The sequence below is a fragment of the Podarcis vaucheri genome (assembly GCF_965113315.1).
Source record: "Podarcis vaucheri genome assembly, chromosome: 5".
In the NCBI taxonomy this organism is placed as follows: Eukaryota; Metazoa; Chordata; class Lepidosauria; order Squamata; family Lacertidae; genus Podarcis; species Podarcis vaucheri.
In genome coordinates this window covers 60,402,560-60,416,231 of record NC_138763.1, presented here as the reverse complement: position 1 = coordinate 60,416,231, position 13,672 = coordinate 60,402,560, and the positions used below count along the sequence as shown (strand labels likewise).

Genomic DNA, 13,672 nt, shown 5'->3' with positions numbered 1-13,672 from the left:
ACTGGGATGAATTTGGGGCATTTCCTTTATAGAAGGCATATATACTGTAAACAGAGATGTTGTGAAGTCATTTGAATATTAAAAAAAACAAGCTAATTGTGAGATTGAGTGTTCCAAATTAAGCATGTGTACAATAGCATTTGCAAGATTAGCTTTTTGAGGAAAGAAACAGCTGCAACTGCTAGCTTAGACTTTACGAGCCATCCAAATTTATCATACCGAGCCAATGAAGAAATTTCCTTGTCAGTCTTCCCCCTTGCAGGATTTTTGGCTGCAACTGCACTTTTGCTGAATGCAAATTGGGGGGAAAGATTCATAGAAAACATACCAATTTCTGTTGCTGTTAGGACTAACATACAGAGAGATCTTTATTTATAAAGATAACTACCCTTTATACCAGAAACCCAGTTCTAAAATGTGCTCATTTCAAAATGGAAAGATTTCGGGACTGTTGACCTTTCCCATCTGTAGATCTTATTTTTATATACATTAGTGACTTAAGGCCTTCATTGAAAGTCCATTTCTCATCATGTTATATTCTGCAGTCCTTATTTTGCCAAAATGTATGTTGAGTTCAAAGGATGGGTGTTTTGTTTTGTTTTGTAAATAGCAGCAGTAGAATCCATGACTCCAGGAAGAGCTCACAGTTGCTAACTTTTATTTGCATCCAACAGAAGCTTGTGATGCTTCATATATCTTTGCTTCACGGCATGTTTACATACTCAGAATGGAGTGTTCCTTTATTCAGGTTTTTAAAGAGTCACTGGTTGTACTAGAATCAGCGTGTCCAATAGGATGTTGCTTGCTTTACACTCTGCTTTCAATTACTTTCAATTTGCCTATCATTGACAGCTTTGAGTGAAATCACTGGAATTTTGTAGTTTGTAAAGGAAGGCACCATTTGGTCTATAACAGTGTCTTTCGGTTCATGCAACAGCACTGATAAAAACATATAATAATGATTTGGTTAAAGTTAAGAGGTTTATTATTATTATTAGAAGTAGTAGTTGGACTTTTTTAAAATCAACTTTCCCACCTATCCCAAGTTCTCCCTTCCTTGTATGGAAATAGAGGCAATTTCTGTTGCTCATGCTTTCTCATCATGAATCTGTGCTTGCTATATCCGGGTTCACTAATGATATTTCATCGGAACACTTGCTCATCAAAGGCTTTTAAAAAAAGTGGGTGGGAATATAGTTTACAAGACCAAACATCTTCACGTTATCATGCAAAAAAATATATTTTAAAGAGATTTTTTAAACTACAAGCAGTGTGCATGAATTGTCCACATATGGAGAAAGTACTTTCTTAACGTAAATCTTTAAGGGGGAAAGGGGTGTTTTGATATGCTTCTTTTAAGTTTGTATTTTTAAAATGCAATTACTTGCCTTCTAGGAGTGGGACTTTAATTTCTTCCTTTATAGGAATACATAGTTCTGAAATTCTAAAAGTTTCTGGTGCTTTTCAGCTGTCACCTCAATTCAAAATCATGGAGCTCAGCAATATAAAATACAATAAATTTAACTTGACCTAAGCAGAGGTTTTGAAAACAGCTTTCAAAAATAATGCCTGTGTATTTGTGCTAAAATGTGTGAATATATATATATACACACACACATCCTCTACTTCCACATTGCTCACAAACATGATTTGTTAAAAATTGTTCTAATGTTTACAATAGTCCAAGAAACATCTACTTAACAAAAAAAAAAAAAGGAATCAAAGGGCCATGTTTAGATTAACGCTTGTCTAAAAATAATATAAGGGGCTTCAGCCTCACATGAATTCCATATCTTTATATTCACATGTTATGCCTTTAGTATTTGAGTTTGAACAAGAAAATCTTCATTTAGCCAACATGAATATGCAATCACTGTGTGTATAATGTAACCTTTAGCCCAAATTACAGCTGACCTGCTATTTAGTGCTTGCAGGGCTTTTTCTTTCTTTCCTTTTTTTTTAACACCAAGTAAACTTTCCTCCAACAGTTCACATTTAATCAATTTTTGTTTTGCAGTCTTTTGTAGATTGAGTCTTTTGTTAAGAAAGGACGTCTTGTTTCCAAAACACACTGGAGGCGATCGCTGGCATCAGAGTGCCACCAAAAGGCAGGAAGAGAAATTAGCAAGTACGTTCTGACCTTTACAAAGACAGCTAAGGTTATGCACATAACATTTGCTTGTTTACTTTGTAAAATCAACAACGAGTTGTAAACTCAATGCTTGGTAAGCATCTTGACGCAACTGAAAAAGAAACATTTGCAACAGCCAACAATTGCCAAGTGACATTATTGCATATATCCCTGCTCTTCCGCATAAAGCCTGTGTTATCTGCTTTGCTCTATATCTATCGTGATGCAACTTTAATAACGTTCGCCAAGAATGCGCAGAAAATCACAGCTGTAGCTAGAGGCAAACCCCTCCCCAAAATGAGGTGCTTCTCCGAAGCCTCACCTAGTGAGCTGAGTATTGGCTTATGCGTGAGAATAAGCAAACGAATCGATCGCGGCAGTAGGTTGATGGGTACTGGTCGTTTTGATGGATATGACTGTAAAAAAAAAAAAGTCCAGATTGGTTCACAGTGGACCTCATACCATGTCAGCTAAAACCAAAGAGACACAAAAGTGACAGCTGTGGAGAGTACACTGCAGGCAGTCAATGGTTCCTGTGATTTATTGTTCCATCTGCCTTGCCGCTGTGAGGACAAGTTCCCCCTGATTTGGTTAAAATGAAAAGGACCTCAGAGAGCACGACGTGTTTTTTGAAAATGTGCAGAAACTTTTTTTTTATTTTTTTATTTCTTGATTTATGTCCCTTTTCCCCCCATATAACGTTTGCGCCAATTGTTACCCAATAATGATAGCTGGGGGAAACAGGGTGTGGCAGGGGGGAACAGGAGGCATTTATGACCAAAAAATATCTCCCCCACTCATCCAAAATGAAGCAAAGAAAAAGAATAAAACAATTCCCCCCCAAAAAAATGAACACCAAACTTAAATAACCTACTCTCTCTCAATAGTAACATAGAAATTAGGGGGGTTATCTGACTGTTTGGATTTTAAAATAGTAAGCTCGTTTCTTCTTCTATTTTCTTGCTTAAATGACAGAAAACCTTTCTATGGAGAGAGAGAGAGAGAGAGAGAGAGAGAGAGAGAGAGAGAGAAAGAAAGAAAGAAAGAAAGAAAGAAAGAAAGAAAGAAAGAAAGAAAGAAAGTCGAGTTGTATATGACATGCTGAGAAGTTCATAGGGAATGTTAGTATCAGAAGGAGGGCAAAACGCTTGTTCCAGATTCACACAACTCCTCCCCTCCCCCCGCCCCAGCTTATCTCCCCAAGTTAAGCTGAAGTAAGAGGAGAATGCCTTTTTCGTGTTTACACACAAACTTTTTTTTTTTGCCATTTTTGACTTGAAAAGGAACGTTTCCTTCATGCGGCTGATGCAGCTTATTACCCCATTAAAGGGAAACACGGCATGACACTTCCGTCACCTTAACATGAAAGCCTAATCAACACTTAAAGGTGTAGCACAACACAAATATGCTCGCTCCTTGGGGAAACTAAAGTAGCAGTCAGAGAAACATTTGGACTTCTCCCACCCCTGTACACCCCCCACCACCCCGTGAGAATTGAAGTATGCCATGGCGGAGAAATACGGTTAATGTTTTAATACATTTATGGGGCATCAATAATAAATGAAGCATTATCCAGTGCTCTCTCAGAATAAAGTTTTAACAAATCTGAGCAAATTGAATGAATCTCGTGGAGTGATGTATTGATAATTTTCCGTGCGGATCACATGTTAAGGAGAAAAATGGGTTTAAAGGCCTCGGAGACCTTTCAAATTCCTGCATATGTTATATAATTCACTACTTAAAACGGCATGAACCTGTAAGCCACCAGAAGTTGAGGGAAAGGCTCTTACTCTCTAAATCTCATCAATGTTTAATGCAGATCAGCAAATTTCCAGCAAATTTCCCATGAAAAGGCCTGTTGGTTTTGATGGTGCATGGAAAGTTCTGTTCCCGTTTGCCTTCATGCGAGGTCCCCGAAGCCCTGACCTCTGTGGCAAGAACTTCCTGGCTGAAGGGTTTGCTAGGCCTCCCAGGTCCAACCTTGGTGTCAAAAGCTGGCCTGTCTCCTGTCTCAGGATGTTGGTTTTACCTCTCAAGTGTTTCCTGAATTTGTGAAAATTCTTTCTTTCTTTTTCTTTTTCTGGCCGGTTGTCCATAATGTTTAAATGCTCAAAAAATATTTATCTTTTTGAGAGAGCGAGAGGAGGAGAAAAGGCAAAAAACAAGGGAGAAAAAGAGAGGGGGGAGGAAATTGTAGTGGCTACTGTGGAGTGCAGGAATAGTCCCTTGAGACCAGTTCTACTTTTGGAACATGTTATTGTCAGGCAGAGGTCAACATCTTTTACCTCTTTTTTTCCATTATTCAAAATAAGTATTGATGTTATGTTTTAGCTATTTAAAAGCCAGCTGCCTTGCTCATTTCAGATATTTTTTCTTCTTCTTCCCTGGTACTATTGTATGTGGTAATAGCTGGCCTGTGTATTGTCTTTCACAAAATCTACCCTTTCAGGGTCTCAGTCTTCAAATGATATCAATCAAAATTTATGCAATTCAAAATCCATATGTATAGAGTCCCAGTTCACCTCATTTAATGATAATAGTAAACCACATGTTGTGTACATGTCTAAAACACTTTTCTGGCTCTTGACTGTATTAACCCTAGGGGCACTATGTTTTCGTACAGCTTGCCCAACTGAGCAGCATAATATATTGATTAATACTTGGCAACAACCGAATTCTTGAATAATAAAACTGTGAACAAGGCAAATGTATACTAATAAAACAAGGGGAGTGCCAATATTATTCAGGCACCTATGTTAATATAAACTGCTCTAGAAGAACGGGGAGGGTTGAGATTTTCAAACAAACAAACAAAAAGCACAAGAGACAAACAATGCTGATTTGTTTATTTTTCCCCCTCCCTATTTCCTAATGTGATGACTTTATTAAGCAATTAGCATTACCTACTGAAATACAGATTGCAAGTCTCCCCAAAGCTAAATGCTGAATCAGCTATAATTGCACAACTGTGAAAAGTTAGCTACTGACATAAGACAAATTAAGACTAGAGAGTATCCATTCGTGTGAATAAAATTGTTCACGTATACATATGAGCAGTAGAAACATTATAGGAGTCCCTGACTGAACAATAGCATTTGCGTCTGATAAGAATGCTGCATTTACTCGTGGTGTAACAGTCACAAGTAAGGTTTGCTTCTGTGGACAAGTCGTTACAATATTTGGCAAAGGAGGAACTGAAACATTTCCTCAATTTGCTTTGGCGAGCCTGAAACATCGATCCCATTGTGCATTCCAGAAACAGAACAATGAATGGATAATGTTTGAGAAAACCAGGTTACAATTAAGAATGCTGTGATGTCATCAGGAAGACAGGAATGAGTGAGAGAGATGTGTTTAAAATGCTGCTTTTTCATTTGGAGCATAGTTTACTTAGGCAGACTATCTGTGACAATTTTGAATATAAATTTGACATAATACACAGCTATAGTAATTAGCTTTGTCAGTCCTGCTAACATTATTTTTTTAAAAAGATGACTTATTTTTCTCAATGCAAAAAAACAAAAAACATTCTGCTGCTTGCAAATGATTCAAAGCCTTTTGTGCAAAAGCCAGTATTGAAAATTAAGCCGTATAATGTTTCAAATGGCTGGAATGGGTTGTTTAAAACAGCAAGGTAGATCAGCACGGACTAAATCTGGGTCTTCCTTTAATGCCATTCGCATGAGTCACAGCGAGGCAGGAAAGCTGTTGACAAATTAATGCTTTAAGAAAATAAACTATGGTCATGTTGAACACAGAGCAACTTTATCCTGATTAATTTGTGTTGGAGTCGCTCCAGCCCTCACTGACAAAGCCCTGCATTTTGTACAAATGTAATTTCCTAATATTTACACGAGGAAAGCCTTGGCAGTTAAGCTTTGCCTCCAGTGTGAGTTTTGTGGTTAGGGGGGAAAAAAGACAATAAAAGTACAGAGAGCTAATTGTAAGCACATTTGGAGGGGGGGGGAGAGATTTTGACTCTCCTCCCTCCACAGCCCTATTAAAATGTGTTATTATGTAGTACTCAAAAGGAGCATAGTGCCAGTCTCCACCTGGCAAAGTTTTAAGTAACACACACAGCATCTAGTGCTTCCTAACAACTGCACTGCTCTAGTTGAACACAACACCCAAAACAAAATTCTTATAGCGTGTAACAGCATTGTTCTCTGAAATATTGGCATAAATTCAGATCAACCTGCCTGATCTCACAGCCCTTCTTATTTTATGTCTTTCTTTAAAGAGAATATTAGACATTTGTACAACTGTATAATTTAATAAAATCTGAGTGGGAGTAGAACTGCAATTATAGTCTATTGCTTTGTTTTAAGAATATTAAAAAAAACCTTTAGTTTTAATGAGATTTCCCCCCCTCCCCCATCAGTTTACACAATTTTCCAGATGCAAAATGAGCTTTTGGCTGTAAAATATTTTATCACATTGTCTTACACAATAAAGATTAGATGTTTTCGTGCTCTCTCAACTGCACTGCAATTATTTTTTAGTGTTTGCAAATCATAATATAATTTAAAAACCATATTTTATACCTCATCTAAAATACTTTTATAGTATCGAGATGGAAAACAAAAATCCCAACAACAACATCTATTTAACTCTTCTTTTAAGTGGTTGTAATATGCTTTGGTGTACTTCCCGGGTTTTGGTTTTTTTTATATAAAAAACCCTTGCTCAAAAAGCTTAGTTGCTCTTGAAAACAAATCTCTCAAGCAGCATCTTTGTAAAAAAAAACCAAAAAAAAAACCCTAGAATTTAATTCCCTTGACTAAAGAACCCAGAGAGCCTGAATGTAAAAATAGTAGCCTTGTCATTTCACATTCATTAAGTGAAACTCAGAAATTAATAATGTAAAATATGCTTTTTAATTAGTCTTACATTCTGCCCAATGTACTTAAATGGGATCAGCAGCTCCCCAATGATTTTTTTCTTAATAAAGTATTAGCCTGTGATGCACAGGGGTTGACAGGTATGATAAACTGGAAAGTACTTTTCAAGGCATATGAATGATACCAAAATAGTACTCTTCCATTTAAATGTAATTAACATCAGGGAGCAATATTACGTGAAGAGAAGCCTTCAAGAATTTTATTTCAGGGGTGGAGATCTTTTTTTCATTTCTTGTTTTATGAGTAGTTTGATGATTGCAGGCATGATTTTATAATTTAATTACCTTTGTTGAAAGCTAAGCTTTTTCTAATAGCCGGGCAACAGGATCATAAAGCACTCTTCAAGTGTATTGAAAAGAAAGCAAATCTCCTTTGATAACTTTACATAGTAGGAAAAGGAGGGGTGTGGGTGTGTGGGTGTACCTATATATGTGTGGTCTCCTATAGAACCCCAGCGAGAAATTCTCCCCATGCCAATTTCAGATTACCTGCTTTTGCTACTTGTGGTTCATTTAAATATAAAAATAACTTACTGGAACACTCACCTGTAAAGAGTTAGATTCTGGGACAAAAAAAAACAACAACTTAGAAAACATATCAAGAGTGAGCCACAAAAAAAGAAGAAAAAATCACAAAAAGCTTTAAAAGGACAAATTATAACCAACTACCCCCTAACTTTCTCTCAAAATAACATTGCTTCTTTGAATTGCTATGAAGATAATAAACGATCATTGTTTTTTCTGTTGAATAGCATCCCCTAACTGTCCAAATGTCAGTTGTGTTTACTTAAGATTGTCTGCTGTCTCTAAGTAACTACATTCCCAAATGAAGGATGTTTAAAGAGTAAACATGCAAAGAGACTCTAGTTCCGGTGAAATGGCCAAAAAAAACCCCCTAAGCAATCTTCACTTTCATAATGCAAGAGTCACGCTCAATTTCATAATGCACCCGTTATTATTACTGTAGGGCTTTGTAAAGATGATCTGCCCTTGGGCCGCAAGGACTTTCCTAAACTCACAGGGAGACATCTATATATGAGGTACAGATGCGATTCCTTTCCTATGCTTGGCCATCAGCACGGAGGTATGGTTTGACTTCATTCCACTTTCATCTCTGTCCTTTTGACATCCCGGTTTCCTCCAAAGCATGCCTCATTTCTAAACACGCACTGACACTGCTATGTGTTTTCACACTGTTCATCTGTTAACTTCTGTTGATAACCACACTGGGCAACGTGTTTGGAAGCATAAAGTGTTTGTGACACTAATGTACTATGCTGCTTGCTAAATGCTTCCTCAAATGTATGTCTTTTGAGCAGCATTCATGCTGATTAAACTTGGTACGGGTGACAGAATCTCTTTCCCTACTTGGAGGGAAACATTCCAAATTTCCCTGAGAGTTTGCTAACTTCTACATCAACTGCTAAATAGCTGTGGGTTTCAAATAAAGACCCTGATCAACTTCTCAGTTGCTGTTTTTCATGTGCACTTCTGACTGCTAAATAATGAAAAGCGTCAATGTGAAATGACCCCTTGATTTGTTAGTAAAGATGCTGTTTACAACAGGAAATAAATATCCTGATGCATGCAGGCAGCCACAAGTCATTACATGAAAGAAAATTGTGTGTGTGTGTGTGTGTGTGTGTGTGTGTGTGTTTTAAAGGATCCAGGAAAATCAGGACTGAATCATTTGCTATGGAAACACAGCCATTCTGCTACTTCCCAAATGAGCATCTGTCTGGGAGAGTTTGTTTGTAGAACAACAAGTGTCTAGCTGGCAAAAAATAAAAATTGCACCGGAATCCATAGAATCCCAACACACACACACTGTGCTTTCGTAGCTCCTAATGCCTTTTGCAACTGAAGCCATTATGTGTGATTCCCTCTCTTTGCTGAAAGTGAAAATGCTTATCTTTGGTACCCACATACCAAATGTAAGATCTTGTGTAATATTTTCCAATCACAAACAATATTGCATTATTCCCCAGAGGGCTAGTTGATATACCTGTCTATTTATTTATGTGTTCAAGTATCCAGAAACCCATATAATTGATGTGTAGAAATATAATCTGTGCCATTTGTAAGGTTCCACTGAACTTATACTGCACCTGGGGATTCCCAGAAGTGCTATGTTACCTATACAAAACCACCTGCAATTTACTGTTATGGCTGAAATATTCATAGATAAGCCTTATGTAAAGATAATGGCTTAATATATGGGTATAATTCTGCACCCCCAAAGCAACTTTCTGACAGTACAAGTATGCCACTAAAAAGTAAAAGACATGTGACTTTGATTCAGATATTCAGAAATCTAACGTTTGTTGCACTCCAGTTCTTACCATATGGCTTGTATTCGTTCAAATGCTTTACATTTTGTCTCCTCATGATTACTTGATGGTACCTGAATATTGATGTCTTTGGGAATTATTATTTATCTATATATTCCCTCCACCCCACCCTTATATTCCCAATAGGTAAGTCAGATGAATGAAGCACAAGCCCTCATTTGGGGCACCCGGAGATTCAGCTACTGGATCAGATTCGCATTTGTTTCATTAAGCAAGTTTTGACTGTCTGCACTCAGACATACATGGCTTAGACCATGGGTAGGCAGACTAAGGCCTGGGGGCCAGATCCAGCCCAATCGCCTTCTAAATCTGGCCTACGGACGGTCTGGGAATCAGCATGTTTTTACATGAGTAGAATGTGTCCTTTTATTTAAATGCATCTCTGGGTTATTTGTGGGGCCTGCCTGGTGTTTTTACATGAATAGAATGTGTGCTTTTATTTAAAATGCATCTCTGGGTTATTTGTGGGGCATAGGAATTTGTTCATTTTTCCCAGAAAAATATAGTCCGGCCCCCCACAAGGTCTGAGGAATAGTGGACTGGCCCCCTGCTGAAAAAGTTTGCTAATCCCTGGCTTAGACTAATAAACTAAAAAGGTATAAATGAACACTTATTGCCACTGCAAATATATTGGTCTCAGCTGTTAAAAACACCGAAGGTATACTCCTGGGGATGTGTAGTACAGTTCTCAATAAAGATCTGAAAAGTTTGAAGTCCCAAAGGCCTTTCAGCTCCATAAAGGACAGGACTTGGGAGCCCTGTTTATCCTCATGAATCCTCCAAAAGCTCATAGTTCCCACCCCAGGGCTGCCTCCTCCACCCTCTGCTCATCAGTATGTAAGTGGCTTTCCTGCTTATATTGTTTCCTTTTTTTGTAAAGGAAAACTTGTTTACAGCAAGATTTTAAAAACATCTATACCTGGATATATTCTGATCCTAAACAGCTGGCTAGGAAATACATTATCTTGCTATCAATGGGACTTTCTTTCCAACTAAACACATTTAGGGTTGGAGGTTCGTTTGGCTTCCAAATTAAGAGCAATGCTTATGAAAAGTGCAAATGACCAATGGAGTGTGTATGTGAGAAATCATTCAGTTTTTCTTTCTTTTTTTAAGCAGAGGAAGACTTGCATGTAACTTTCTATCCAAGACATATAACACGTTTGTTGCCTGAGTGTCTCTAAAGTAAGAGAGATACATAGTTAAACGGGATGCTTGTCATTTATAAGAAATATCAATGCTTTAACTATTATTAGAAATGCTGGTTTTACACACAGAGAGAGAGAGAGAGAGAGAGAATGAGGAAGACAGAATGCTTCATCCTGAGGATGTGCTTATTCTTTTGGAAGGATCAGCTACATATCCCTTGCACCAGCCCCTTAATGGACAATCCAAGAAATGACATTTGTGCCGGTGCCAGAGGGATTGCTTGTTTGCCAATTGGCTGAAGTTAACATGCTGCAGTGGCCAGAGACAAAGAAATAAAGAGACGCCGGACAAATTCATAGGATACATCGTGGCAACGAGGGGAAGATTGTGATCCATGCTAAACACGTTGGCCATGTTAATGGCCTCCAATCAATCACTCTTAAGTGCTATTCATCATTCAATCAAAAGAAGACAGAACATGTATATTATTTAGACAAGTTTGAAATCATTTTAGGTTACAGAAGGTCAGGAGAGCCACCTTTCAAATCATCATGAAGAGATAGGAAAATGTTCAGGAACTGTAACAACCCTTCATCTGTGAACCAGGCTAATAGACATGCAGTAGATGCTTGTGCAGCGCGCTCGCTCAGGGCTAAAATAAATAAAACGGTGCCATTGTAGAGCAGCTCCTACATAAATAATAAGTGTATGAATAAGCCAATATGGTTGTAGGATATTTTGGTTAATATAGTTATCTAAACTGACTGAGAATTTACACAATCTCTGTGACATCTGAGAAGCTTTGCGGCTCTCATTGGACCACAACATCTTTCATTCACCTTTTACTGTCTCTAAACAGAAGGAAGCTAATCTGGTACTTTTATTAGAGAAGACATAGAAATCATAAAAGAATACTGAAGTGGTGTTTATTTGTGGCAGAGGATCTCCCCGGTAGCATCTATAGCAGGGGTTGGTAAAGCTGTGGCCCTCCAGATACTGTTAGACTTCAACTCCCATCAGCCCACAAATGGTTTGGGATGGTGGGAGTTGCAGCCCAACATCTTAAGGGCCACAACTTCCTCACCCTTGATCAACATAGCCTGCAAATAAAATGGAGGTCCATAAAATGGCAGAATATGCTTATTATAGTAAGCCGCTTTTATACCAAGCCAGACCATTGCTCCTTCAACTAATATTGTCTACATCAGAGTCGGGGAACTTGGCTTGTGGGCCAAATGTGCCTTGCCAGGGGTTCAAATTTGACCCACAAGGCCAATTTCTCCAAACCGTACCCAACTACCCACATTAGACATTGTATGTGATGTCAAGTGTGGGGCAGGAAGAGATGGGCTGCCTTAAAGTGCCTTCCCAGTTGTGCATTGGCAAGGGAAAACAGGATTCAGTACTAGTGACCATCAGTTGATGGGTGATAGAGCCAAGGCCTCCTGGAATAACTGTGTGTGGTGCTTTAAAGTTCCAGCTTCTGGACTTCTAAGTGCCTAATCAACTGATGTCATTGTGGTATCAGGTGAATTGCAGGTGGGCAGCCCTGCCCACCTGTCAAATTTGGTCCATGAGACTAGATCCTGATAAGGATCTGGCCCCCTGAGCCAAAAAGGTTACACAGCCTTGGACTACACTGACTAGCCATTGCTGCCAAGGTTAGCAGGGTACTTCACCAGTAGCTTCCAGGGCCCATGGGATGTCCTTGAAGCCTTTCCTCAGCCAAAAATAGTGAGGAGAATTGGAGGACAGAAAAGAGGGAATTGGTCTGCTTAAACCCCTAACACATGTCCTGGTACAAAGATGAACAATAAGATTAAAAACCTCCCTTCCCTTTATTATACAGAAAAGTTTCAGGAGGGAGGAAACAAGAGAGAAGAACTTCTCGCTTTCCACTCTCCAGAAACCACACACACATACTGTAGCTCTAATTTATCACGGTTTTCATGACTACTTCTGTACAGCTGCTGCAGCTTTCAAATTATCCTGATGCGGCTTGAAAATTGCATGGAACAGCTAGCAAGTGAACATCCCAACGCGCAGTAAGTCCTGCATAGTTTGCACACCAAAGAGACGCTGTGGTTCAGATCTTCCCATTTGGATCCTCACAGCTTGTCGGATAAGCCTGGTATTTCAGCTGCGGTTTTGTGCGTGCCTCCTAGCGCACAAAGCTGCACCAGCTAAAATTGACAGCGCAGAAGATATTAGGGTTTAAGTGCATGTGCCATGCTAATCTGTCCCCTTGATCTAGTCTTGCATGCAAACATGGTTCTTCCCACACAAATGTGCCCTTCCTCTGTGCTTTCTATATTACAAAGAATAGAATGGGTTGGAGCCATGGAGGAGTCACCGATCCATTAGCATTTTGTTTGAGGGGGCTGATTAACTCCTTCCAGGTGGTGTCCCCAATATATGCTTTGACTTTCTTCTGCTTTACTTTGGGGGGAAAGTTGTTGCAAAGAAGCCGCTCTCTGCATGAACACTGACAGTGGGGGACTTAGTTTCCACTGACAGACAGCCCATGATGTGCATATGTGTATGTGGGGGGTGTATGTGTGCACCTGCATGCATGTGTGTGCTCAGGATATATATATGTGAGCAGGCTCACCAAAGATGCACATAGACACACTTGCTGGGTGTCACTTACTAGCAGGTCCAATTTAAGCAAATGGAGAAGATGGGGTGGGGGACTATTGGCCCTCGAAAAGGTTTCTCTTAGATTGGAGTTGGGCATCTGTAGCCTTCCAGCTGTTTCAGACACAGGCGCCATGGTCAATGTTCATGGGAAATGGGATTTGTAGGGGCCCAAGAGTTCCCCATTCCTTTATTTTCTTATGTAGGTGCTTTAATATTATGCAGGTATTGCTTTCTGTTAGAGTAGTGTCCATAAGAAAGGGTTAATAAAAATATTTCCCATGTTATAAGGAGAGATTAGGTATCATCTTTGGCTTCCAGGGGGCTTTAGTCTGGCAAAACTGTTCTCTGAAACTGATCAAGGCTGAAATTCAATACATATCTGTTCAAAAGCCGCATTGAGCTCCAGTGTATATGGATGACACCACAAGCCAAGGCAGTGTAAACTATCATTGTCATTGGTTTGATAGGAAATTGCATCCAAGATTTTACTTATTGCCCACT

At 39.0% G+C, this 13,672-nt stretch overlaps 1 protein-coding gene across 1 annotated transcript in view; it reads left to right on the top strand.

Moving 5' to 3' along the window:
* The window catches only part of LOC309532543 (uncharacterized protein), a 34,027-nt gene that overhangs the window by 1,442 nt on the left and 18,913 nt on the right, over positions 1-13,672 (top strand). Inside the window, exons 2-3 of the mRNA XM_082222958.1 lie at positions 2,018-2,128; positions 7,999-8,115. Coding sequence (XP_082079084.1) covers positions 8,067-8,115 — 49 coding nt within the window. The 5' untranslated portion in view covers positions 2,018-2,128; positions 7,999-8,066. The remainder of the gene's footprint in view (positions 1-2,017; positions 2,129-7,998; positions 8,116-13,672) is intronic.